Source organism: Calidris pugnax, unplaced genomic scaffold, assembly GCF_001431845.1.
Source record: "Calidris pugnax isolate Ruff unplaced genomic scaffold, ASM143184v1 scaffold425, whole genome shotgun sequence".
In the NCBI taxonomy this organism is placed as follows: Eukaryota; Metazoa; Chordata; class Aves; order Charadriiformes; family Scolopacidae; genus Calidris; species Calidris pugnax.
This window is the reverse complement of record NW_015091137.1, coordinates 652,538-678,625: the sequence shown is the minus strand read 5'-3', so window position 1 is coordinate 678,625 and position 26,088 is coordinate 652,538. Positions and strand designations below refer to the sequence as shown.

The following is a 26,088-nucleotide window of genomic DNA, read 5'->3' as shown; positions in this document are numbered from 1 at the left end:
CCCCCGGACACGGCTCCGCGCCCCAGGTGCACCCCCAGGGGCCGGAGCCCCCCGCACTCTGCCCTCGCCCTGCTCCAAACCCACCCGCTGCCGCCCACGGCGGAGTCGGAGCCCCCCGGGCTCGTACCGGTCCTGCGGGGGCTAACGGGCGGGGGGGGCGGGGGGGCTGCCCGCCTCCCCGAGGAGCCACAGGGCACGGGCTGCTCGCCGCTCCCGTTTGCAATGACCCGGGGTGGCGAACAGGCAGCTTCGGGAAGGGGCCAGCAGCTTCTGGAAGGGGCCAGCAGCCCCTGGCCGCTGCCCTCAGCCCCAGCGGGGACATTTTCTGCTCCTTCCACATTTTGGGCTGGCGGGGGGGGCTCGGTGGGGGACTTTGCCAGGCTTCGCTGCACAACGGGGCTGCCCTATTTCGGTGCCCCCCAGCCCAGTGGGCTTCCTCACTCCGGTTTCATCAGCCCCCGCGGCCGGGGCTGCTCCCGCCTGTTTGTATCTGCCGGGAGGGCGCAGGCAGGAAAAAGCACAATCATTTTCTTGCTTCTCTGCCAGAATCCGCAGCAAGCAGGGAAAAACCCACCAGCCTTAAAGGGACTCTCTGACCTCGGCCGAGTCACTCGCCCGTCGCCAGCCCAGGGGCTGCTGCGTGTTCCCCGCGGTTCAAAGGGCTCTTCCCCCCCGTGGGACCCAGCACCGGCCCGTGGCACCGCACCCACCGCAGGGCTCCCAGAGGGGCCGGGGGTGCGTGTCCCCCTCGGGGTGAGGTGGGCACTGGGCTGGTGTGGAGGGAGCTGGGGATCCCTTTGGGAGTGGGGGGCGATTCTCCAGCAGAGCCGGGCACAGAGCGGGGAGGGGACCACAGCCAACCCCCCCCGGCCCGGAGCAGCGCCCGCAGATGCTCCACCGCGCTGGTGCCGCGGGGACCCTCGCCTTCCCCCAGCCCACCCTGTGCCTCCTCCACTGCCACCACAGCCCTTTGGAAAGCAGAGGCGCTTGGCTCTGGGCCCCCGAGGAGCCCACACTCCCCAGCCCGTGGGGGCGATGCCGCTGCTCCCTCCCATCTGCCAACCAGCACAAACAGAACCGGAGCCTCCCCGGGGGCCGCTGTGCCCCAGGCAACGCGGCCGCCTTTGTCTTGCCTTCTCCTCGCTGTCTCCTGCTCCCTGGCAGGTGATGGGGTGGAAGCCAGTAATTGCTCTAAGTGCGATCAATAAATCACAGTAATAGAATTACATCTGCTGTTGCCATATTAGGAACCGCTTCTCTGCTCTCTCCTCTCACCGCTCGCCTTTGTTTTGTTTTTAAATGGCCACGGAGCACCCAAACGGGTTGGGCTCTGGTGGGCATCCGGTCCCGGGCGTATGTCCCCAAGGGCTGGGGGTCAGCCCGAGGGAAGGTGTTGGGTCCCTGGGGAGGTCACGGGTGTTTTGCCCCCCACCACATGCAGAGACCCCGTGGTGTGGGGCTGGGACCCGCTGCTCGGTTGCTGAGTAGCAGTGAGCTCACCCGCAGCCCTGGGGAGGTAAAGCCACTCCATCCGCTCCCGCACAAATCCCCAGGGTCCGGGAGTTATTTTCATCTCATTTGCAGCCGGGCTCGGGCTCTGGAGAGTGAGCTTCACCTCAAGGGCTTTCCCCCGGCTGCTTTTCACCATTGCTTAAAGGAGAGCCTCCAGGAATAGAGCTGGGTCGCAGCCTCAGGCGCTTTGTGGTCAGGGGCCATCACCCCGGTGTCCTGCCCCACCACCGGACCCCTCCTGCCGTGGGTCCAGCCGGAACGGGGCTGACTTTCTCACCAGCAGCTGGTGTGGTGCTATGGTTTGGATTTGGGATGAGGAGGGTGTTGGTGAAACACTGATGTGTCAGGTTGTTGCCAAGCAGCCAAAGGCTTTTCTGCTCCTCAGCCCCCCCCACCAGCGAGCAGGCCGGGGGGCACGAGGAGCCGGGAGGGGACACAGCGGGGACAGCTGACCCCAACGGCCACAGGACACTCCCCGCCGTGTGACACCATGCTCAGTGTATAAACTGGGGTAGAAGGAGGAAAGGGGGAATGTTGGGAGCGATGGCGTTTGTCTTCCCCAGTCACCGTTAGGAGATGGAGCCCGGTGGGGAGGGGGAATGAACCCCTTGTCGTGCTTTGCTGCCGCGGGCAGCCTTTGCTCTGCGTTTTAAACTGCCATTATCTCAACCCATGAGGTTTTTTCCTCACTTTTACTCTCCCGATTCTCCCTCCCACCCCACCGGAGGGGTCCTGGGCAGCACCCGGGGAGAAGCCGGGACCCCCGCTCCCCGGCACCAGCGCCCTCCCACCGCACCCGCTCTGCATAATTAAACTCAGCCTAATTAAACCCCCTCGCACCCCCGGCACCGCATTAGAACCAACACCAAGTCCTCTCGAATCCGCGAAGGATTAGATGAGGGAGGGGAACGCGTCTGTGCAAGCACCGAGCGGCTCACCGGTGCTGGCGGGGAGGGGGCGGCCGGGCCCGGGGCTGGACGGGCTCGGCATGGCCGAAGAGTCCCCTCCAGCCTCAGACCTGGCTGCCCGCTCCCCACCTCCCCTTTGGCGTCAGGCTCGGGGAGAGGGCCGGGATCCGCCCGGGCCGCCGGCCCCCACCAGGGCCCGGGCGGCGGCGGAGGACCGGCGTATCCCAGCATACTTCGCGCCGCTCCCGGCGGAAGAAGATGCCGGGCGGCGCCACTCGCCCGCCCCCTCCGCCCCTTACAGCCAATCAGAGGTCAGCTGAGTCGGCCAGGAGAGCGAGAGCAGCCAATAGAGAGCGAGGAGCCGGGAGCCGGAAGACCCTGTCAGCGCCGTTGTCCTGGCAACGGGGCGGGGCCTGCGGGCGGGCCTCCCTCCGCCGCCGCCCTCGCCTGGCAGCCCCGGGCCCGGCGCTCCCCCGCCCGGTGCGGGTCCGGGCCCGGGCTCGGCCTGCGCGGCCCGGCCCGCCGCAGGGAGGATGGGGCAGCCGCCGAGGCCGGCGAACAGCAGCGGCCCGGTGGCGCCATGACCGGCGAGAAGAAGAAGAAGAAGCGGCTCAACCGCAGCGTCCTGCTGGCCAAGAAGATCGTTATCCGGGACGGGGCCGGCGTGAGTGAGGGGCCAGCGAGGATCGGGGGGGACACGGGAGCGTGTGGCGTGGCGAGCGAGGCCGGGGCAGAGGTGATTGAGCGGGGCCCGGGCCCGGGCGGTTTCGGGTCCGGACTCGCCGCAGCCGGGCCGAGGGTCCCGGGCGCTGGGGCCTGGCCGGGGCTGGGGGCCGCGGCGCGGGGCCCAGGGCGGGGATGGAGGGAGCGGGTGCGGGGCTGTGGCGTGGGGTCCGGCGGGAGGTCTGTCCCCTCGGCGGCGCCGCTCTCCGGGATGGCAGGGTCCCTCCTCTCCTCCCGATCCCTCCCGGGGCCCGGCCGCCGCGCTGGGACCCGCCGTGCTGGCGGAGACCCCTCTGTCCTGGGGCTTCCCTCGGGCTCGAGCCCACGGCCACTGCCTTCCGGACGGGCTTCTGGAACGATTCACCGGGTCCCGGTGTCCCCTGGTTGTGAGATGTCAATGCCGACGTTTAGTATTCACTTCGAGGGTGACAGGCTGCCTTCAGACCCACGTGAAATATTTACCTCTTCTGAGACGAGCTCTTTGCTGCGGGGGAAGAGCTGCAGAGGCTCCAGACCGTGCAGGCGACAGCGTCGTGCCTGAACCAAGGCAGCTTTGAAGTGGGCGCACCTGAACTGGAGCTGGTTGCGAGCTCCTTCCCTTTGGGCCTCCTCTCCCAAGGGACAGCAGTTCTGGCCGTGAGGGGCTGCCTGTCCTGTGGGTCCTGGAGGAGCGGGGCGGTGGGTGACCCCAAACTCTGAGCTGTCCTGAATTGCTTGGGGAGTCTCGTGCAGTAAGATGGTTGACAAGTGGAAGGAGTGACATTAAACTGTGAACAGGTCAGATCTGGACCTACTCCATTAAGTGGGATTGGCTGTTAATTTTGTTAGTCACGTGGTAGAAATGTTTAACTGCTGGAGAGGATAGAAAGGGGGATGATGAGAGGAAGAGGAGGGGGCCGCTCTGTGGAGTGAGGTGGGTAGATTGTTGTGCTCTTAATTACTGGCTTGGGGCTTCTCCCTTTGCTGCAAAACATTGTCTCATTTGTGTGCAATAAAACTGACTTATTTTAATGACCATGTCCCCCTCGGGTAGGGTGCCTCTGGTGTTGATGCTGTTGATTTCTTTTATAAGCAGACTTAGCCTGTCTGCGGGAGACGGCGTTAATAGCATCTGTGAACACAAACAATATTTCAGCAGAATAATGTCTCTTGCTGCCTTCCCTTGTATTTCGAAAAACTTACAGCTGTATTAGTTATCTGAAATGCAGTGTTATTGTCTTAGAACCCGGGAGGATGTGACTGGGTAAAAGATTGTACTTCACACCTCATGTTTCTTGAATTCCTGTCCCTGAGCACCTGTCCGCAGTGAATGCTGGAGGCAGGGTCCTGATACAGATGCGCCTTTGGTCTGGTCCATTAAACGATTTGTATCACAAGAGCACAGTGTAGAAACGTTAGTCACCTGTGAGGAAATTAATCTCTTAGCCTAGAAGAAATGCCAGTGGATTCGAGGGTTCCCGTACCTGATCCTATATCCCGTTGGATTTGAGATTTGTGCAGCTGGAGGAAGCTTTCTTTTAACTTCTGAATACTCTTCAAGCTGTTGGAAGCTGTCTAAATTGTTGGGATTGCAGACGTTTCAAGTGCTTTTATTAAAAATGTATCAGAGCTAGACTATACTTCTTGGTGAGTTCACATCTTGTGATTTGCTAATACGAGAAATGGGTTCTTGGGGAAAAGGGACAGATAAAGTGCTGCCATCAGAAATCTTTATGGAAAGAAAGATAAGCAAGGCCTTGAGGCATGTGTGGTTTTAACACATCTAAGGACTCTGCCTTTCCCACCGTGCTGGGCAGATGGGTTGGTGCTGAGGAGTAAAATTGCTTTCCCAAACTCCCAGGATAAGTGTGTTGTTTGACTTACGGAGTTCTGTTTTGCAGCGACAGGGGATTGGGGAGCCCAGTGTGTACCATGCCGTGGTGGTTATTTTCCTGGAGTTCTTTGCCTGGGGGCTGCTGACCACGCCGATGCTGACGGTGAGTGAGGCTCCCCAAGAATAATCCTGCCTCTGGTAGAGTGGAGCTCACCTTGGCTTGGTGAGGGTAGGGATCTGAACTACAGCCCTGGGACTATAGGGAGTAGAAATGGTTTGTACCCAAAATTTCTTCTGTGTGAATAAGCTGGAGCTGTAGTAATTTTTCATGTAGTTGGACAATTATTTTGAAATGTAATGCATGAAGTATGAAATGCAACTCAAAAGTATAGACAGTACAAAAGGGGGAGAGTACCAAAAAATTCTGTGGTAATATGACACAAAACCAGAGGGAAATCACGTGGTGCAGGGATGGAGAAAGGCATGTTTCAGATTATTTTAGCCTTGCCCAAGCTGCTGGAATAATGTATAGACCTGGGAAGCATTAAAGAAGGTGGCTGCCCGTGTTGGAGAGGGGAGGTAGAGCTCCTGACGTGGGTACAGCAGTGGCATTGGTAGTGTATTTCCCATTTTCCCTGTTGTGCTCTTCAGGCATCTAGCTGTCAGGGGCTGGGGGAAATTAATGGAAGTTTTGCAAAAGCTGCTAGCTCTGGTTTTTGTTTCTTTTTTTTTTTTTCCCCTAGGTGTTACACCAGACTTTTCCTCAGCACACGTTCTTGATGAATGGCCTGATTCATGGAGTCAAGGTAAGGAATATTCCTCCCAGGCTTTCATTTAAATCTGCCATCAGTGCAAGGAGTGGCAAGCCATTATAATCTGTGTCATTTGCTGATGTCAACCGGTATCGGACAGAAAAATGTTCATATTTCAGTTTGGGGTGCTCATTGGCTCAGCTACAGCAAAATGGAGAATTGACAGAGCACAGAGATGGGGCAGCTCGTGTAACTGATCTGAGCAGCACTAACAACGTGCTGCTTGTCAGCATGGCTTTGGGGCTATAACAGCTGTGTGTTTCAGCAGAAAATATTCTAATAATCATGAGATTAGCCCTGTAACCGTATTCTGGAGTGTAACAAAATAAAAAATGAATGACATCTGACATTATCAGTAACAGAAGTTGAAAGTAAGCAGGCCTCAGCGGGCTCTGCCCAGGCAGAAGCAGGGCAGTATGCTGTGGCAGAGTGAGTTTGGACGAGATGGCATTTCCAGAGCAGAATTGGAGGCAACTCTAGCCATGTATTCTGATTTGGGAATACAGATTGTTAGGCCCTGGCTCCAGCAAGAACGTCTCAAAAAATGGCCCCAGAGAAGTCTGTTCTCATATGAGTTGGGCACAGCCATATACACTTATGGGCTCTTCCCTACCTGTCTTGGGTTGGAAAGACATTGAAAGGCATTGAACAATTTTATTTGTGCTTAATGGCCTTGGCAGCTCGTCGGGTCTGTCTTGTCTCCATCTAGAAGAGAAAGCTTTCCCTAGAACTGCAGCAGATGTTAATTGATGGAGCTGTGCCAGCATCTGTTTCGGCGCTGTCAGGGAAGCCCCTGCTGCACAGAGGTGCCCGGGGGAGCACAGCTGCGGGCACAGCACTTGTGGAGAATGGGCAGCAATTGGAATGTTTCACAGCACCGAGCTGGTTGAGGATTAGGGTTTTTTTCTCCCTAAAAGGCTGTGAGCAGTTTAATGAACTGTTATGTTTTGATAATATTGTCTGCTTGTAGAAAATAGGAATGGATTGTCTCCATGTATTTTCATCTTTAGATCATGCTGTCAAAAGCTCTTGCTATCGATAATCAGAATTTGACTGAGGGATTTCTCTCTGTCATCCTGTCTATCTGTCTTAGGGTCTGCTTTCTTTTCTAAGTGCCCCACTGATTGGTGCTCTCTCTGATGTCTGGGGCAGGAAATCCTTCCTCCTCCTCACTGTCTTCTTCACCTGTGCACCAATTCCCCTTATGAAGATCAGTCCGTGGTGAGTTTACTCTTGTTATAATTGAGGAGTTCTGAGGAGAGCGAGGCTGAACGATGGGGTGTTACTGTGTGGTCACTCTCTAACTCTGCCTTTGGCAATGCCTGTTTCAGGTGGTATTTTGCTGTCATTTCTATGTCTGGAGTCTTTGCTGTCACCTTTTCTGTGATTTTTGCCTATGTTGCTGATATCACACAGGAGCATGAACGCAGCACGGCGTATGGCTTGGTAAGGAGCTGAATAACTGACTTGTCTCTTGAAAGAAATATCTGGGGCTCTGCAGGTAGGAGAGGTATAAAATCGGGGTGGGAGTTTTATTGACAAGCGTGAGACAGTATCAGTGGAAAGATGGTATGTGTTTCACTAATAATACAATCTCTCTGTTCCATTTGTGATTCGGCACTGAGGGAGAGGGCTGATTTCTGTGCAGTCTGAATACAGTCTGTTGCTGCTCAGCCTTTAAACCAGCCTGGTCTGTGAGCTGCTTTGTGGCAGGAAAGGGGTAGGCTGCAGTGCTGGGTGCTTACAAGTACCCTGTGATGGGGCCCTTTCTGTAGGGTTACTGACAGTATTGTGTGGGAATTGTTGGGTTAGCTTTAACTTCCTTTTGCTAGAACTTAGCCTGGATTGCACCAGGAGAACTTGGTTGTCTCTCTGTCTAAGGAGTCCCTGTCCACCGGGATTATCTCCGTCAAAGATGGCAAAACCCTTGGGTTACTCTGGAGGAGAAAACAGGCTCTGGGAAGAAGAGGCTGTATTAATGTTTTATGCTTCCAGGTGTCAGCCACGTTTGCTGCTAGTCTGGTCACAAGCCCAGCCATCGGCGCGTACCTTTCCCAGGCCTACGGTGACACGCTGGTGGTTGTGCTGGCGTCCGGCGTGGCTCTGCTGGACATTGGTTTCATCCTGCTGGCGGTGCCGGAGTCTCTGCCGGAAGAGATGCGCCCGGTCTCCTGGGGAGCCCCTATCTCTTGGGAACAAGCAGACCCATTTGCTGTAAGTAAATATTGTTGCTTTCTTTCTGCTTGCTGGTGATACTTATATTTGCTTTAGTTCTGCTAATTTGTCTCAAAAGGAATGTTTAATGATATTAACTCATTTTTTAAAATTATTTTTTTTCATTCTCCACCTTCCTTCCCTACAGTCCTTGCGGAAAGTGGGTCAGGATTCTACAGTGCTGCTCATCTGTATCACCGTCTTTCTCTCCTACCTTCCTGAAGCCGGCCAGTACTCCAGCTTTTTCCTCTACCTGCGACAGGTCAGTCTCTGGCAATGAGGGAAGGCTCTGAGTGCAGGAAATCCCAGTCTATAAATGTGATTTTAGTTTCACATCCTGAGGAATCTCATCTTGGCCAATAGCTGAGTAAAGTTGTGACTATAAGAAATAGTGACTTGTTCCAGCTTTCCTAAAAAGTGTGGGAGTCTGGTGACCACTCTGTGGGCGCTCCAGGGCCCTTTGCGTGGCTTCCTGCTGGTGCTCTGCCTGCCCACCCTGTCCCTGCTGCTCCCAGTCATTTAAGCTGAGCCCAGTGATTTAAAGCTGTTTTTTCAGCCAGAGGAAAGTCTTCCTTTTCATTCCCGTGGCAGCAGGGAGGCAGTGGAAGGTACAGTTGATTGATGTTTGAGTACCTGGCAAGCAATGTCAGTGAACATTAGTGACATTGGTGGAGTGGCTTTTCTCATACTGTACAAATCTTTTGCCTGAAAAGTCCCTCTTTGGTGTTTTCACAGGTCATTGGTTTTTCCTCAGAGACTGTGGCAGCCTTTATTGGCGTAGTTGGAATTCTCTCTATACTGGCTCAGGTGAGAAGCAATTTCTGTCGTGGCTTTAGCAGGTATAAGAACATCCAAAATTCCTGATAATTGGGGCTGGTGAGCTGTTAGAGTCTCTGTGGCCACACAGACATCGTCAGAACCTGCAGCCCCTCTTTCTTCTCTTTTTTGAATGTAGCTGTTGTTTGTTGCATAAAGAACTGGCAAGCCATGGGGTGGCCCCGTGTTACTCCGTAAAACGCCATAGATTGTGCTGGTTGCTGTGGCCAGGATGTGCTGGTTTCTAACTCCATGTTACGGGAGCAGAGGACCGTGTGTGTGTGTGATCACCTGTCTCATGACAGCACAAATCCCCTCAGATTCCTGTCCTCTTGCCTTGTGGTGCTGTTGTTTTCCTTTGCATGCACTTTGAAGGCACTTATTTTTCTTTCCAGACGGTAGTGTTGGGAATTCTCATGCGTTCAATAGGAAATAAAAACACCATCCTGTTGGGATTGGGCTTCCAGATCCTGCAGCTTGCCTGGTACGGCTTTGGGTCGCAGCCTTGGTAAGAGTTTGTCCTCGTTTGTCTCCCGTCACCAGTGGGTTCCCCCACCTCAGTGGCAGGGGGAGATGCTGCCCGGCCACAGTGCTGGCCCGGGCTGGCCCTCGGCGGCCTGTCCCCTGAGTGCTGCCCCTTTCTGCCCAAGGATGATGTGGGCAGCAGGAGCTGTGGCTGCCATGTCCAGCATCACCTTCCCCGCCATCAGTGCCATGGTGTCCCGGAACGCAGATCCCGACCAACAGGGTGAGTTGGGGTTTGATGGGTGAGTTCATCCAGCAGTGCTTGAGCTGTCGCATGTTGGAGATCTCAGCATCAGTGGTGGAGGGGTGGGCAGGAACGTCTGTGCCAGCCACGGAGTGTCACTTTATTCATGGTCTGACCGGAGCTGGTGCTTTGGGAGGGAATTCTTACATTATGCACGTAGGTGTTCGGTGCTGCCTGTCTGTGGTAGAGGAGACTGCGCTTAATCGTTTGCCTGCTCTGTGGTTTGACCCCGAGTCCTCAGACTTGGCTGCCTTAAACTCCAGTTCAGCTGGAAAGGGTTGCTTGATGTGCCCAGGATCATTTTATTCTCCAAAGTAGCAAGCCCAGCATTACTGATTTTTGCAAATCCTGATCGAAGCTAATCGCCAGCTTAGGCGCTTCGTCTCTAGAGTGCGTGTCATCCGGGTCTGAATGTTTCATCCTGGCTTTAAATACGTGAGCATCCTTGAATAACACAAGTTTCCTTGAAAGCTGGAGGCACATCTTCTGTCCTTGCTCTGTCCCCAGGTGTGGTCCAGGGGATGATCACTGGAATTCGAGGTCTGTGTAACGGCCTGGGGCCGGCCCTCTATGGCTTTGTCTTCTATCTCTTCCACGTGGAGCTGAATGAAATGGCTGAGGTGGAAACTTTGGGTAAGGCCTCCAAACCCAACATGGCCAACCCTACAGACGAGGTAACCTGTTCAGTTTTATCCTTAGCTTTTCTGGGCTGCTTCTGTCCTTGCACTTGAGCATTAATGGTTCCTCCGTTTCTCCCTACAGAGCAGCATTATCCCAGGGCCTCCCTTCCTGTTCGGGGCTTGCTCTGTCCTGCTGTCGCTGCTGGTGGCCTTGTTCATTCCAGAGCACAACCTTGCTCTGAGGTCGGGCAGCCACAAGAAGCACAGCAATGGGGCACAGACCCACAGCCCGCAGGCTGGGGGGGCAGAAGGGAAGGAGCCGCTGCTGGAGGACAGCAGCGTCTGAGCAGGGAGAGGAGGGACCTGGCTCCTGTCTCAGCTCCCCAGAAGGATGGACCCAGCCAGCAGGAGTTCTGGGAGAGCACAGGGGAAGAGGAGGAAGGAGGTATCAGACTGTGCCACTGACAGCTGATGAGAAGGGACTGGGGCTCCCTTCAGGCCAAATATACCCTGCGGGTGCAGAAATGGAATTGTATCACCTGGTGCTGATGGAAAGGGGAGAAGCTGAACTGCTCCATGGGGAGGGATCATTCTTTAAAGCCAACCTGCCCTTGTAGGAGAATAACGACCTTCATGGTATGACCTGCCAAATACCCAACTTGCCAGTGACAAATCCAGGAGCTAACCTTGTCTTTGTTGTGACCTGGACTGACTGAGCTGCTGGCCAGAGGAAAACAGGGCCCCATCCCCTCCCCTAATTGGTACTCGCTGCTGACCCCGTCACAGCGTGGCTGGGACCGGCCAGACCCCATCTGCGTCCACACACTGAAGAAAACGGGTGTGTTTGAAGGACAGACAGTGTCATCACCTGGGAGCAGATTCCCACTGCTCGAGGATCTGATGGATTTGCCCATTCTGGCCCGAGGGAAACTTGGACCAAAAAAAAAATTATATACTGACTTTATGTTCTGATGAAGATAAGAAAAATTAAGAAGTGAAGTTGCAACTGACACAAGGGAGAATGGGCAGATGAGAGAAGGGTGACTACATGAATTAGAAATGCTTAGTTTGTATTTCTGTTTGTTCTCTCTGTTTTTGTTACACCCATGTAACATTTGTCTGTCACTACCTCCATTGGTAGTAGGTAGAAGGATTTTCCAGAATTCTTTTTCTGGAACTGTAAGGGTTGTTTAGAAAATAGAGGTCTCTGAGAAGTTGAAGAAACAACTAAACTCTGCTGACCACCTTGGTAAAGAGTGATTTCCTAAGAGAAAGGTCAAAGAAATAGCTGTTTATCTTGAGCACTTTTATAAAGCATGTTGATTTTTCCCCAGGCTCTTGCCATTAAAACCAGATAATGACTGTAGCTTGTTTTTTCTCAGTCCAGCGGATCCTGATGGTGATGATTGCGATTGATTTGAACGTACAGGTTTGGATTCTGTTTTGGATTTCTTCTGCTACAAAGGCTTTTGTTTTGTTGAAAAGCGGAATTGCAGCCCGTGCTGCAGGGTTCAGCTCTGGTAGAAAGAGCAGCAGAGACTCAAGCTTGAGTGTTGTGAAAGAAGGAAAAACAAACGCATAGGGATTGCCTGGTTGTTTATAGAACCATAGAGATATGGCAGAGGGCAGGAAACAATCGTTCTTGTTTGAGCAAGATCAAAAATTAATGGCATTGAGCAGTCACTGGGGAAGTAAAGCCTGGACTGGGAACCCTTAGGAAATGAGTTGTTAAGGGAATTGAGGGTACAGTGGCCAAAACCAGTCCTGTCTCAGAGTGGGGTTTGTGCAACAGCTCCTTTCTCTGGCTGGGATCCCCTCGCTGTGGGTTTGGGAGAGGAACCTCGGGGGAGAAGGGCCGAAGGGTGGGAGCGCTCTCTCTTGGTGTTTGCGAAGGGGTGATGGTGGCCGACGCGGTGCCCTTGGCCTCTGGGTTCAGAGGGAAACACCCTCTGGATGTCCCCGGGGAGCACAGTCCCTGCCCCGATGCTGGTGCCCAGCTCTGCCCATTCTGTGGCTCGTCCTGCCCTGGGGACGAGGGGGGACGTGAGCCCCGGGGTGAGCTCAGTGTCCGACCCCGCCGGGTGCGTCGGTGCTGGGTCCTGTCTGCTCCGGGCAGCCAGAGCTGCCGTGCTGTGTCGGTCTCTAATGCTGGTCAGGTACTAACAGCTTGGAACCACTGCCTGGACTGGGCTGAACTAATAATACAGTGTCTGTTTACCCATTTTCTGGACCAGTTAGTTATTGGAGGTGGACATTTAAGTGAAATAATTCCTGGTTTGTTTTGCATTAATCCAGCCTGGTGCCCAGCTCCTGTGATCAGAACGGTAGGAGGAGATGGTTGTGGTGCAGGGGGCAGGCACCCTGCACTCTGAGGGTTTGCTGGTGCGGAGCTAATTGAGGACTGGAGCACGGGGCCAGCAGAGAGTCCGTGACCTGCGGTGACTCCAGTTTTCCCAAGCTCATTGTGTGATGCTCCAAATTCCCAAACGTCACTGGGACGGTCTGTGCCGTGCGTGCGCAGCAAACTTCTTTCCTGAAGGAAATCCAGTCACTTAAACTTCCAGGCAGCAGCCCCAGCTCTGTATCACTCACAAAAAATGTTTTTTTTTAGACTGGAGCTTTATTTACAGTGTATTAAAATGAACTGCAGTATGTTTGTCCCTCACACACGAATGAAGTGAAATGAAACACCGAATCGTTACCTCGTTCACACTGAGGCACTTGGAGCTTCACGGGTAGAATATAGCGGAATGTTACAAAAAAGATGAGCATAATTTATATGATATAAAGTATATAGAGATATATTTTTTAAAGTCCTTTCCTTTATCAAATAGTTTATTGAAACCGAAGTGTTTCTAGTCCTGTTCCCTCTCGCTGCTGCTGCCTGCGGCGTCTCGGCCTCTCCTGCCCCTCGGACAGCAGAATTACCCGGGTGAGTCTCCCCCCTTGGTCCCTGTCCCTCACCACACGACACCCGAGGTCCCAGCAATGCGACATCCCCCAGGTCGAGAGCAGGGGACCGGGAGTGTTTCAGTTGCTTCGTGAGCCCTTTGTGACTTGTACATGGTCCCTTGGCTGTGCTGGGGCTGGCCCTGGGACCTGGGCGTCCCGTGGGGCAGGTCTCCTCGCCCACCCCAGGGGTGTCACTTGTTCCTGGCGCTAAGAACGGGCAGGTGGCCCTTCCTACGGTTCCTCTCACCGGGTCGGGGGGGCCTCAGCCCCCCGTAACTCCCCTCCCCATCGACACAGGGACGTGACCCACCCACCCACTGCCTTTAAGTGACAGGAGGGCTTGGGCTACGCGGTGACGGAGCTGAAATTACTGGACCTGAATGACGAATGTCTCATTCTGAAGGGCCGGTAGTTCTGCAGCATCCCACCTGGAGACTGGGAAATCTGTACGGAGCATTCAGCTAGTTTTGCCAATTTTTGTTACTTTATATGAAATTGCAACTTTTTTAAAAGAGCCTTTTCTTAAAATCCCCTTGATCTGCTGTGTAGTGCCTGAGCCTGGCTGTTTAACACCACTGTCCCCAGAATTTGCCTGCAGGTCGGTGACAGCAATGCCCCAAACCTAAGGCAAAAATTGGCTTAATTGTCCTTCTGCAGTTCCTGTTCAACGGCAGCAGTTCCAGTGGGTTTTAACTGATCTTGTCGCATTAAAAAACCTGCGTTAAACCTTTGCTTTCTCTTTTGCCGTTACTTTTGCAAAATAGTGACTTTTTCCTTCACTGTTTTTTATTCCTTTCTCTGCACTCGGGTGGCTGCTGACACCTCTGGTTCTCTGAGAGCGGGCGCCTGGGCCCAGAACAGCGCTTCCTCTGAGCTCTCAAAGTTCAGTACGGCGTGCGTTTCTGTATCTCTCTTTTTTAAGCTAATGATGAAATGTATTTATTTCAGTTCCAGTTGTGTTCAGAACTGGCTAATCTCTCCCTCCGATGGATTATTTATTAAACTGCTGCTTTCCTGTTGTGTTGAAGTTCTCTGTCCTCATCCTTCTCCTACCCGTGTTAGGGCTTCCCCATTCCCCCCGCGCTTCTCCCAGATCCCGAGCCCCCTTGTAAAGGGTGCTGAGGGGGTTGTTAGGAGAGACCCCGTGTCTGACCCTGTAAATCGTCTCCTGTCTCCAGTGGGCATGAGTTGTCGAGTTATTTCTACCAATTCCTTAAAACTCAAGTATTCTAGAGGAAAAAGTGCTTGGAACTTTCACCCTTGATCCTAAAATAGCTCTCCAGGTTTCCGCTGGAGCATGGAAATAGCTGGATTAACAGCTCGACCTTCCCTGGATCTTGGGCATGAACAGCTCTGAGCCCTGACCCGCTGCCCCTCGTGCTGCAGGGGTGAGCACTTGGGGAGAGGACGCTGCTTTCGGGCAGTTTGTGCAGGGCAATAATTACAATATGGGGACAAGTAGGGAGCAGCGAAAGGCTAAGGAGGAGAGAGGGGTCCCTTGCTGCCACCCCCAGCCCCCTCCCCACCCTAGGACCATGGAGCGGGTCCCCAGGCCGGGTCCCTGCTTCCCGCCAGCCCCACTGGAGCCTCTTCCCTGGGCTGGTTTCAGCAGCCCCAACTCTATTGTCTTCATTTCCAGCCAGGCTTAATTTAGATCTTATCTTACTCATTTAAACACTTCTTTTGGTGTTTGAAGGCGGTACTAAGGGAACAATATAATCCACAAGAAGTATAAACACGTCCAAGGGGCTCTTGGATGGGACCCGGTGTTTGATGGCTGATATCCTATAATGAGCCGGAAACACAATCAGCTGTTACATGATATGTTACCTTTTGTATTTATTTCCTCTGGACTTGAGCTTAGTTTTATTGTTTTCACCTTTGAGAAAGGACCCACACTTGTGACACTTCGCATCACTGGAGAAACCAGGAAGGGTACTTCAACGCGGTGTGGTGGTGCCCATCCTCTCCTCGATGGCTGGTGCTCAGTGGCACACGCAGCCCAGGGATGCTCCGTGGGACGAGCCCCCCGGGAGTGGGATTCCCGTGTTCTGTGCCATGCAAGAAACCTTCATCTTGTTCCAGCCGCCCTCATTGATCCCGACTCCAGCCCTGTCATTTCTGACACCGGGCGTTTGCCGGCGGTGACAGCCCAGGGTGACACCCCGGCCTGGGGGGCTCCGGTGTCAGCGCAGGGGCATCCTGTGCCGGGGGCAGCCCTCGTCCCTCCACCGTGTCTCTGGTTTGTTTCCTGCCATGGGCTGAGCATTTCCCAGTGAGAGTCCCCGCTCCTGCCCCTCAGGGGGAAGCACCGTTGGCTTCCAGGAAAGGCTTTCAGGCTTCTCTTTCTTGAAAACCCCCGTTCCCCTTGCTCTGACCCCAAAGCTTTCCTGTTGCATGGAAAACTGTCCCGGTGCTCTAAACTTGCTCTTTCCGCCCCTTGTCTGTGACCCAGTGATCTCTCTCTGCCGTGTTCGGGGCAGGGGGAGCTGCCTGGGAGCGCCTCGGGACAGGGGGAAGATGCCGAGTCTATTGAAGGAGAGACCCTGAGCGGGGGCTGCGGTGGGGCTGGCTGCCCCACTGCTCTGAGATTGGACGGGTCCCCGACCCTCCCCGGCTCAATAACCTCATGGTTAGGGCCGACTCTCCTGGAGTAGGAGCTTTATCAGGTTTCCATAACCGTGGGTTCCCCTGGGATCCGTGTTTCCCGTGTGGCTCCCGGGTGCTGTGCGAGCCCTGAACCCAAGGACGTGCATCACGAGGCGCTGGGTGTTCTGGTGGCTGGTAATCTCCTGACGGGGGGACCAAGAAAGGTTCTTTTTAAAAGAAAAGACTGTTTCATAAGTGCTCGACTCTGGTTCGGATGCTGATCTATGGGGATTTTCTTTTCTCACCCAAAGCATCATTTTGAGGGGCACCCGTGATGCCGAGAGCTGGTGGGGAGCTGCCTCCCGGGGGAATGCCAGCAGCCAGTCCCCAGTGGCTACGGCCACTTTGTCCCTGGCTTGTGGGCAAAGGCCGTGGTGGCCCCACAGCCCCCAGCATGGACCTGGCACCCGGCACAGCCAACGGGCACCGAAAGGCTGGGACTGGTCCCCCAGGACCTGTCAGTGTTGGTCCATCGATGCGGGAGCCCCATCTGGAAGCTGCACCAGACCCCAGCCAAGGGTGGCTTCCAGGGCTTGGATTATTTTCTTTTTTAACTGTCTGTGGGTTTTTTTGTGCCTCCTGCCCCAAAATCCTGCAGCAGAGAGTGGTCTGTGAGGACGGTATTTCCCTTCTTTAAACTCTTGGTGACATTAGGAGGTAATCCTTCCCCTAACGAAGTAGTTCATCACTTGGTGCTCACCCGTCTGTGACCTTCTGTGGGTTGTGTGGCCTCTGCACCCCTAATCATCCCCCCGTGGCCCTTCACTTGCCCATCACCCACGGGAGGACTGGCCAGGCCTCGTGCGCCAAGTGGCCACCACGGATCTGGGCTGTGGGAGGTGCGTGTCCTTGGGTGCCCTGGGCTCTGCAAGGAGCAGCCATGGCCACGGCCCGTCCCACCCCAGGGCTGGGCTGGGGGCTCCGGCAGCTGCTGGGAACTGCGGGAAGTGTCTCTATTAACACAGGATGGAAGGAACAAAAACCCCAGAGCCATTAATCTCCTGCCTTCGGGTGAATGTGCATATTTGATGGCGGCTGTTTATAGAGCACTTCCCTTGCTCGGAGGCCTCTTGGACCACCAGAGGATTAATTACCCAGTCTCCCGAAAGTATGCGCGACGCACCCAGTGCCCGGAGCTGCCTCTCCAGAGGGTTCCCGGATGGGAAATGGGCCGGGTCCTGCACCAACTTTCCACCTTCTGTGACAGGAGGTGCAGGGCTGGGCATGTCCCCTTCGGTGACCTCCCTGGCCTCGGCTGCAGCCCGGTGGGACGGGATGGAGCAGAACCAGCCCCGTCTCCCCGGGGAGCTGGGCAGGAGTGAGGAAGTGATGCCCGACCTGCCCTGAGACAAGGGACAGGCACTGAGGCTGTGCCAGGGCCTTGGGGCTAGAAAACAGGGTGTAATCAACATCTTCCACATGGTAATGCTTTCTCCATCTACACCATAAAACCAAAACCTACTTTTATCCCCCAAAACACCTTCTTCTAGGAATAAATGCTGCTTGCAGCCCTACTGAGCAGCACCTGAGCCAGGGAGGGACACCTCCTCCCTCTGCCCGGGGAATGTACCTTCCCAAGCCCCCATTTTGGGGCAGCCAGGGCTCGGGGACGGGTTCCTCCCTCATGCCGAGACAGCCCCCCCAAAAGGGAGATGTCCTCCTCCAGCCCCATGGCGTTCATTCCAGCTGTGGGGGCTTGAGGTATGAAAAGGGCTGGTTTGCTGGGGGCTCTGGGGGGAACGGCAGAGCCCGCTGAGAAGTGGGGAAGGGACGGGATCTAGGGGTGCAGGAGCCTGGGCAGAGCTGCCCGGGGAGGAGACGGGGGACCCTGCAGCTGCGCGGGGACCCTTCGGGCTGAGGGGGTCTCCCAGGTTTGGGGCTGCCAGCAGGGCCCTGGGCTGCGGAGCTGGGTGTTGTGCAAGCGCTGAACTTGGAAGAAAATCAGAAACCTCCCTCTGGAAATACCCCTTGGGCTGGAAATTTGCAGAGGCCCCGGGGCCGGTGGTCACGGGGGGCGGTTCCTGCAGAGCTTAAGAAGGGCTGAGGACGGGGCTGGCGGACAGAAGGAGACAGCCCCAGCCGGCGGCGTTCGCTCTCTGGAAGGAGGGAAGGAAGGAAAACCAGCCCCTGTTGCTGCCCTCCCGCTGCTGGCGATGGAGCCGGTTCCTCTCCTCCTCCTCCTCAGCTTGCTGAGGGGCTGCGGCGGTGAGTGCCACGGTGGCCAAGCGCCGCCCCGATCCCTTACCCCGCCGTGTTGCCCGTCCTGCTGCTCTCGCTGCTTTGCCGCGTGGCACCACGGGCCAGGGCGGCCCCAGGGTCTCCCACTGTTGAGCCCTGGTGGCCACCGTGTCCCACGTGCGCCGCAGGTAAAGGATGAGAACTGGATGGAAGGGGCGTTTGGGCTCATTTCCCCAAGAAATGGCTGGAAAATCTCAGTGATAAATGGAAATGGATCAAGCAGTGATGCCTGCAATGGGGCAGACCCAGGCTGGCATGTCCCTAGTGCCCGGGACAGCAGCACTGTGGGGGAAGCCTTAGCCATCCCTAACGAGCTGTCACTAATGAGCAGTGCCCCTCCCATGGTGATGGGGATGGAGTTTCTGTGGTGCCTGAGTGTGACTGTCCCCTTCTCAGTGAAGATGGGAACTGGCACCTCATTTGCCTTGTAAATGATTGGGTTCTGGTGATTGTCCCCTTCCCTAAACCCCATGTTTTCCTCCTCCCTCTGCCCAGGGCGACCCACTGAGAAGCTGGTGGTGACGCCGCAGCAGCCGGTGGTGCAGTACGGGGGCTCGGTGCAGCTGAACTGCTCCCTGCCCTGCGCAGAGGGCACGGTGCAGTGGAAGGGGCTGGACACCAACCTGGGGAGCATCACCTCCTTCCCCACCCACAGCATCCTGCACATCAGCAGCGCCGTGGTGGCCATGGAGGGCACCCAGATCTGCCAGGGGACCTGCCGTGGGCAGCACTACCAGGAAGCTGTCAACCTGAAGGTCTATGGTAAGCATCCCCCAGCCCGTCCCTCGCCACTTCCCCTGAGGCAGCTGCTCCCTCCTGGGCAGCGGTGCCAGAAATCACCGTGTGATGCTGCAATTCCCCCCTCAGCCCTCCCGGACACGCTGCAGCTGGACACAGAGCCTCAAGCCCTGGAGCCAGGGCAGCCGGCCACCCTGCACTGCTCAGCCCAGCAGGTCTACCCGCTCATGGGGCTGGCGCTCACCTGGTACCGGGGGGACCAGGCGCTGAGGGTGGCGGAGTTGGACCCCACGGAGACCGAGGAGCAGCTGTTTAACATCACGGACATGCTGTCAGTAGCTGGGAAGGATGTGGGAGAAGGGGTGGAGTTCAGGTGCGAGGTGACGCTGAGCATCGGGCAGGAGACCCTCACCCGGGTGGCATCTGTGACGGCGAGCGCTGGGGGTGAGTGCCAGGGCGGGAGCTGGGGACCTGGGATCACGCGCTGCCCCCTCCGCTGGGCGCAGCCCCATTGCTCTGCGCTGCTTGAGACAGCTTTGCTGGAAGGGGAGCAGCCCCCCATTTCTGTCCCACTCTGCCAACGTCCCGTCCCCATCCCTGTCCCCATCCGCGCTGCCGTGCTGCTGCCTCTCCCTGCCTGGGGATGGCGAGTCCATGGGGTGGAGAAGGAGGGGGCAGTTGGGAACAACATGTGCCAGAGAGGCTCCTGGATCCGAGCTGCGGCACCACCTGTGACCTGCTGTGTCTGCAGCTGTGACAGAGCAGCCGGTGGCCATGGCCACGTCTGTGGAGAGCCCCTGGACAGCGGCGGCTACGATGGAGAGCCCCAGCACAGCCAGCCTTGTGACCACCACAGCGCTGCCCCTGGAGCCAAGTGTCCCCACACAGGATCCCACCACAGCACAGGGACCCATCGCTGAGACCATCCTGGAGCTGGCTGCAGCCACCAAACCCCCCTCCACAGAGCGCCCTGCTCCCCGGGACCTCCTCACAGGCAGCCCCACGGCACGTCTGGCCACCACCTCGCTCCCCAGCTCCAGCACCACAAGCCCCCCAGCTGAGGCATGGGGGACGGCTGGGGACAGCATCAGCTGGGGCTCTACCCAGGCAGGGAAGGGGATGGGGCTGCCCGTGGGGACGGTGCCCGCCTGCAGCCTGCGGATTTGGTCACTGCCTCCCAACGGGACGCGGGGCAGGGCCCTGAGCATCGAGTGCCACGCACAGTGCACCGGGAACGCCACCGTCCGCTGGCTGCGGACCCCCGTGGCCCTCTCGCAGTACCAGGAGGAGGTGGCAGGCAGCAGCTCCACGCTGCGGCTGGACCGCGCTGAGCCCCAGCACCAGGGCCATTACCAGTGCGTCCTGCTCGGCCACCGCTCCCAGGTGGTCAGTCTGCAGCTGACGGTCTCAGACGGTGAGTGGTGGTCTGGGTCTGCAGCCCCCTCTCCTGTACCCCGCACTGCTTGGGCTTGGGTTGCAGTGAGTTGTGTGGGTGCTGTGTTCGGTGCTGGGGGTGTTACACTCACCCCCCGGTACCGGCTGGCGTGGGCAGGGTCTGTTTGTAATTACACGTCCTACCGGTGTCTTTGCAGACGGGGACAGCACGGACCCTGCTGTTGCTGCGGGGACAACGGTCTCACTGTTGGGGCTGATTGTGACCAGCGTGGTGTCCCATCGCCTGTGGAAACGGTTCAGATCTCAGTACGAGCTGTCCTAGGAGCAGGAGCTGCCGACAGATGCCCACAGCCCCCCGGGCCTCCCTGCTGCTGCCCCTTCAGGCACCGGGCTCCCAGCAGGGGCTGGCGGAGCTGGTGGGGCGCGGGGTGCTGTGGGGAGAGCCGGGACGGGAACAGCCCCCGTCCCAGGACACATCCCGGGGTCTCCGAGCTGCATTGGGAAGCTTCGCCCACCCCTGAGGCTGAGGGGCCTGCGAGGGGTTGCGCTGCCAGAGGGTCCCCGGGAGCTACTGGGCTCCCCGGTCGCGTGTCCGGCTGCTCGGGGGAGCTCGGTCTGAGTCCTGTGGGAGAGGTTCAATAAAGGCAAGTGTAGGGTCCTGCACCTGGGGAGGAAGAATGCCAGACACCAATATAGGTTAGGGACAGACCTGCTGGGAAGCACTTTTGAGGAGAAGGATCTGGGGATCCTGGTGGAAATTAAACTCTCCATGAGCCAGCAATGGGCCCTTGTGGCCAAGAGGCCACTGGGATCCTGGGCTGCGGAGGGAAGAGTGTGTCCAGGAGGTGGAGGGAGGTCATTCTCCCCCTCTGCTCTGCACTGGGGAGGCCACAACTGGAATCCTGCGTCCAGTTCTGGGCTCCCCAGTTCCAGAGAGACAGGGAACTGCTGGAGAGAGTCCAGCACAGGGCAACAGAGATGATGGAGGGATTGGACCATCTCCCTGCTGAGGAAAGGCTGAGAGAGCTGGGGCTCTTGAGCCTGGAGAAGGCTGAGGGGAGACCTTATCAATGCTGACAAGTGTCTGAAGGGTGGGTTGAAGGATGGAGCCGGACTCTTCTCAGTGTGCTTGGGCTTGGGTTGCAGTGAGTTGTGTGGGTGCTGTGTTCGGTGCTGGGGGTGTTACACTCACCCCCCGGTACCGGCTGGCGTGGGCAGGGTCTGTTTGTAATTACACGTCCTACCGGTGTCTTTGCAGACGGGGACAGCACGGACCCTGCTGTTGCTGCGGGGACAACGGTCTCACTGTTGGGGCTGATTGTGACCAGCGTGGTGTCCCATCGCCTGTGGAAACGGTTCAGATCTCAGTACGAGCTGTCCTAGGAGCAGGAGCTGCCGACAGATGCCCACAGCCCCCCGGGCCTCCCTGCTGCTGCCCCTTCAGGCACCGGGCTCCCAGCAGGGGCTGGCGGAGCTGGTGGGGCGCGGGGTGCTGTGGGGAGAGCCGGGACGGGAACAGCCCCCGTCCCAGGACACATCCCGGGGTCTCCGAGCTGCATTGGGAAGCTTCGCCCACCCCTGAGGCTGAGGGGCCTGCGAGGGGTTGCGCTGCCAGAGGGTCCCCGGGAGCTACTGGGCTCCCCGGTCGCGTGTCCGGCTGCTCGGGGGAGCTCGGTCTGAGTCCTGTGGGAGAGGTTCAATAAAGGCAAGTGTAGGGTCCTGCACCTGGGGAGGAAGAATGCCAGACACCAATATAGGTTAGGGACAGACCTGCTGGGAAGCACTTTTGAGGAGAAGGATCTGGGGATCCTGGTGGAAATTAAACTCTCCATGAGCCAGCAATGGGCCCTTGTGGCCAAGAGGCCACTGGGATCCTGGGCTGCGGAGGGAAGAGTGTGTCCAGGAGGTGGAGGGAGGTCATTCTCCCCCTCTGCTCTGCACTGGGGAGGCCACAACTGGAATCCTGCGTCCAGTTCTGGGCTCCCCAGTTCCAGAGAGACAGGGAACTGCTGGAGAGAGTCCAGCACAGGGCAACAGAGATGATGGAGGGATTGGACCATCTCCCTGCTGAGGAAAGGCTGAGAGAGCTGGGGCTCTTGAGCCTGGAGAAGGCTGAGGGGAGACCTTATCAATGCTGACAAGTGTCTGAAGGGTGGGTTGAAGGATGGAGCCGGACTCTTCTCAGTGGTTCCCAGTGACAGGACGAGGGGCAACGGGCACAAGCCGGACCATGGGAAGTTCCACTCAAATCTGAGGAAGAACTTCTTTGGGGTGAGGGTGGCAGAGCCCTGGCAGAGGCTGCCCAGGGAGGGTGTGGAGTCCCCTTCTCTGGAGATCTTCAAGCCCCCCTGGATGCTCCTGAGTGATGTGCTCTGGGCAACCCTGCTTTGGCCGGGGGTTGGACGGGGTGGGCTCTAGAAGGTCCCTTCCAACTCCGACAATTCCCTGACTCCAGGAGAGCAGACCCCGGGGCTACCGGCGGGACCCACCGAGAGCGGGAGGGGGCAGAGACGTCCCCGGTGACTGGGGGGACACGGGGACAGTCCCGGGGGACTGCGTCCCCTTGAGGCAGCGCTGAGGAAGGTCCGGCTTTGGGGGGAGGCTCCTAGCACCGGCGGGGACGGGCGGGGGAGAGCGAGGCCTCGGCCCCGAGGCGCCCCAATAAAGGTTTTGTGTTGGAACCCTGCGCAAGAGTCTTTTGGCCGGGCCAGCCCCACGGCGGGCCCCCAGCCCCACGGCGGGGCCGGTCCCGATGGCGGCGCCCTGGCCCACACTCAAGATGGCGGGCCGCGGCCTCGCCCAATGGCGGCGCTCAGAGGCCGGCAGGCTCGCCCACCGATTGGCTGCCAGTCTGAAAGATGGCGGCGCCGGGACTTCCGTCCTCCGGCGGAAAGGGCCGTGGCAAGGCGACCGGAAACGGCCTTCACCGCCCGCAGCCAAGATGGCGGCGTACGAGAGGCGGAGGGCGCCCGCCGCTCCGGCCCCGGCCCCGGCGGCGGGCAGCGGGTTGGCGGAGCCGGGTCAGGCGGTGGCCGGCGGGCTGGAGAGCGAAGCGGAGTTCCTGCTGCGGGCCGGCGTCACCGCCATGGTGCGGGAGGCGCTGCTGAAGGTGCTGGAGGCGCGGCCCGAGGAGCCCGTCTCCTTCCTGGCCGACTACTTCGAGCGGCTGGTGCCGGGCAGCCCCGGGGCGGCGGGGGAGGCCGCGGCCGAGCTGCCGGGGCCGCCGCAGCGCCTGGCGCGGGCGCTGTGGTACGTGCGCCTGGCTCACCACTCCCACAGGTGCGGGCTGCGGCGGGTGGCGGCGGAGAACTACAGCTCCCGGCGTGCCCCGCGGCGGCGGCGAGTGCCCCGGGGCGTCTGCGGCGCCCCGGGGCACACCGGGAGCTGTAGTGCGGGGCGGGCCGGGGGGGAGGCCGCGCGTCTGTCTCTCTGTCTGTCTGCCCTGTCGCGACAGGACGGCCTTCGACAGCAACGCCGGCGCGGCCTACGAGGTGCTGGGCGCCGGCGGGCGGCGGCGGAAGGCGGGCGTGGACGGGCGGCTGTACAGCGAGCTGCTGCGGCACATCTGCCAGCACGGGGGAGCGCCGGCGGAGGCGGCGGCGGCTCTGCTGGGCCGCGTCCGCTGCCGCGACCACGAGGCCGTGCCCTTCGACGTCTTCCGCTACGGCGTCCTCACCTGCTTCGTGCTGCTGGAGTTCGCCGCCAAGGCAGACGCGCTCTTCGGCGTCCTGGACGGCGGCTCGGGCGCCGCTGACGGGCGGGTGTGCCAGGCCGTGCTGCGGGCGCTGGAGGACGCCCTGGGCATCGGCAACGTCGCTCTGCCCAGTCGCTACCTGGAGGCGGGCTCCAGGCTGGGGCCGGACGGCCTGGCCCTGGCCATGGACCGGGCGCTGCAGGAGAGGAAGCTCGGCAGCTCCATGAGCCGGGAGGAGTTCCTGAAGAAAGCCACCGCCTTGTTCGTTGCAAAAGTGAAGCCCGTGGAGTAGGGCCCGGGTGGGAGCGATGTGGACGGTGCCCGCTCTGGCCTCTGTGGCCGCTCTGTGCGGAGCCGGTCACACCGCGGGGCGCTGGGCCCCGGCACGAGGCTGGACGGCAGCTGTGGGGGAGGTCGGTGCTGCCTGACGAGACTCCCCATTTCCACACTCCCTTCCTGGTTCGAGCCGATGGGATCCCTGCTGCTCTCAGCCACGGCTCCTCCAACCTGGTTGCCATTAGTAAATCTTTTCTAGGCGTTAAGTGGGAACTCGCGAGGAGGCCGGTCAGCTGTAGGGCTGAGTTAGTCATAAAAAATGAGCCAGAGTGACGTAAATGTGGGGCTGGGCCTCCAGATCTCCTGCAGTTTGGTCCCAGCCCTGGCAACGTCACATCGTGTGGCTCCAGCCAGGAGCTTGGTTTCTGCTTTTGGGTTTGTTTCACACCTACTCGTGAGGTGGGGGGCGATGCTCTCCCCCCCCAGCTGTGCCTTTGCAGGTACATCCAGGGCTGATCTGAAGTGTGAGACAAAGGGTTAGTTTATTCAGCAAAACCTTTTAAATGCACAGCAGATGAGAAACGGGCGGCCGTGAAGCAAACAGCAGCGGGAGGGGCTGGGGGCTGGGGGGACAAGCTGCCCCTTTGCTTGACACCTGCGGCTGCTGCCGCCCGGGCTCTGAAGACAGCCGCTTGTCCCGGAGCGACGGCCCCTTGGAGAAGCCGTAGAGCCCCACGGAGTCCACGGCGATTTGGGACGTGGAGCCGCGGGTGATGAGGAGACGAACCCCCTCCCTTGGGGCCTGGTTTGTGTTTGAGCCGAGACGCGGGACGAGCCGTCTGTTATTTATTTGAACTTGTCTGTGTTAATTATTTATACCGTGCAATTTACCGTGAGGCATTAAAACATTTTATTATTTTTTTAGTGGCAAATTTCCATCACCACCCGGCAGCGCTTGGTGCCGGGACGAACCGCGGCCGCGCTGGGCTCCTGGGGCAGGTTCTCTCTGCGGGGGCGGTGGCGGCGGCCGGTGCGGCGGGAGGTGGAGCGCCGGTAGTGACCGACCCGCGGTGCCGGAGGGGCCGCTCGTGCGCCGGGATGTTTGTGGCGTTTCCTGAGCGGATGTTTTGATCCCCGCGGCGGGAGGGCGAGGCCGCGGGCGAACCGAGCGCAGGTGACGGGATGTGACGGGCGGGAGGAGGGGACCCGTGACGCCGGGACCGGCCTCCCCGGGGGCGGCCTCCGCTTCCGGAGCAGGCGCCGCCGCGCGGTGTCACGCGGGCGCAATGACTTTATTATCGATGCTGGGGGTGTCGCGTGGGCGCAGAGGCTGCGGAACCGCCGGGGCGGGGGAGCGGCGAGACGCAGCTCGGCCCGGCTGTCGGTGCCGCCATGGCAGCCTGAGGTACCGCGCTGTGGAGGCTGCCGGGAAGGAGCCCCGCCCCCGCCAGCCGGCGGTGCGCTCTGATAGGCGGAGAGCGCCTGGGGGGAGGAGTCCCGCCCTGCACGGCCCCCCCTGGAGGGCTGGCACTGCTTTCTGATAGGTCGACAGCAGCCGGGGGGAGGAGTCTGCTCCTTGTCCCGCCCCGGCGGTGCGCTCTGATAGGTCAGCGGCGCCCGTAGAGGAGGAGCCTGCGCTGACCCCGCCCCGCGCGGGCGGACTACACCTCCCGGCGTGCCCCGCGCGGCTGCGCTCGCCGCGGCCCCGCAGCAGCAGCGCCGGCCCCGCCGCCCCCGCTTCACCGCGGCTGCTGCGACTACGCCAGTCCCCGGCTCCGCTCGCGGCCTACCCCGCTCCTCGGCGATGGCGCGGCCCCTCGTGCCCAGCTCGCAGAAGGCGCTGCTGCTGGAGCTGAAAGGGCTGCAGGAGGAGCCCGTGGAAGGGTTCCGGGTCAACCTGGTGGACGAGGGGGACCTCTACAACTGGGAGGTGGCCATATTCGGCCCCCCGAACACCTA

At 58.7% G+C, this 26,088-nt stretch overlaps 4 protein-coding genes across 4 annotated transcripts in view; all 4 read left to right on the top strand.

The window, feature by feature from the left end:
- Positions 1 to 2,848: 2,848 nt before the first annotated feature.
- Positions 2,849 to 14,166, top strand: LOC106897786 (hippocampus abundant transcript 1 protein-like). Its single transcript, XM_014958647.1, has 12 exons — positions 2,849 to 3,084; positions 5,024 to 5,119; positions 5,700 to 5,762; positions 6,862 to 6,989; positions 7,100 to 7,214; positions 7,764 to 7,982; positions 8,131 to 8,244; positions 8,718 to 8,789; positions 9,194 to 9,306; positions 9,449 to 9,546; positions 10,075 to 10,241; positions 10,330 to 14,166. Exons 1-12 carry the CDS (start codon positions 3,001 to 3,003, stop codon positions 10,531 to 10,533), a joined length of 1,473 nt encoding a protein of 490 aa, XP_014814133.1. The 5' UTR covers positions 2,849 to 3,000; the 3' UTR covers positions 10,534 to 14,166.
- Positions 14,167 to 17,792: 3,626 nt separating this feature from the next.
- Positions 17,793 to 20,645, top strand: MADCAM1 (mucosal vascular addressin cell adhesion molecule 1). Its single transcript, XM_014958598.1, has 5 exons — positions 17,793 to 17,993; positions 18,522 to 18,788; positions 18,894 to 19,208; positions 19,516 to 20,178; positions 20,357 to 20,645. Exons 1-5 carry the CDS (start codon positions 17,942 to 17,944, stop codon positions 20,479 to 20,481), a joined length of 1,422 nt encoding a protein of 473 aa, XP_014814084.1. The 5' UTR covers positions 17,793 to 17,941; the 3' UTR covers positions 20,482 to 20,645.
- Positions 20,646 to 23,079: 2,434 nt separating this feature from the next.
- On the top strand, positions 23,080 to 25,050 carry TPGS1 (tubulin polyglutamylase complex subunit 1). The gene is made up of 2 exons (XM_014958662.1): positions 23,080 to 23,438; positions 23,614 to 25,050. Exons 1-2 carry the CDS (start codon positions 23,101 to 23,103, stop codon positions 24,143 to 24,145), a joined length of 870 nt encoding a protein of 289 aa, XP_014814148.1. The 5' UTR covers positions 23,080 to 23,100; the 3' UTR covers positions 24,146 to 25,050.
- Positions 25,051 to 25,802: 752 nt separating this feature from the next.
- CDC34 (cell division cycle 34) overlaps positions 25,803 to 26,088 on the top strand; it is a 5,432-nt gene continuing 5,146 nt past the window's right edge. Inside the window, exon 1 of the mRNA XM_014958664.1 lies at positions 25,803 to 26,088. This exon is cut by the window's right edge and continues 14 nt beyond it. Coding sequence (XP_014814150.1) covers positions 25,934 to 26,088 — 155 coding nt within the window. The 5' untranslated portion in view covers positions 25,803 to 25,933.

Excerpts from the sequence above, each read along its gene's own strand:
- TPGS1 (XM_014958662.1), top strand. The coding sequence starts at position 23,101 with ATGGCGGCGTACGAGAGGCGGAGGGCGCCCGCCGCTCCGGCCCCGGCC. Across the intron at positions 23,439-23,613 it reads CTGGCTCACCACTCCCACAG|GACGGCCTTCGACAGCAACG; the intron begins GTGCGGGCTGCG and ends CTGTCGCGACAG.
- LOC106897786 (XM_014958647.1), top strand. The coding sequence starts at position 3,001 with ATGACCGGCGAGAAGAAGAAGAAGAAGCGGCTCAACCGCAGCGTCCTG. Across the intron at positions 5,763-6,861 it reads GCCTGATTCATGGAGTCAAG|GGTCTGCTTTCTTTTCTAAG; the intron begins GTAAGGAATATT and ends TATCTGTCTTAG. Across the intron at positions 9,547-10,074 it reads CGCAGATCCCGACCAACAGG|GTGTGGTCCAGGGGATGATC; the intron begins GTGAGTTGGGGT and ends CTCTGTCCCCAG.
- MADCAM1 (XM_014958598.1), top strand. The coding sequence starts at position 17,942 with ATGGAGCCGGTTCCTCTCCTCCTCCTCCTCAGCTTGCTGAGGGGCTGC. Across the intron at positions 18,789-18,893 it reads TGTCAACCTGAAGGTCTATG|CCCTCCCGGACACGCTGCAG; the intron begins GTAAGCATCCCC and ends TTCCCCCCTCAG. Across the intron at positions 19,209-19,515 it reads TGTGACGGCGAGCGCTGGGG|CTGTGACAGAGCAGCCGGTG; the intron begins GTGAGTGCCAGG and ends CTGTGTCTGCAG.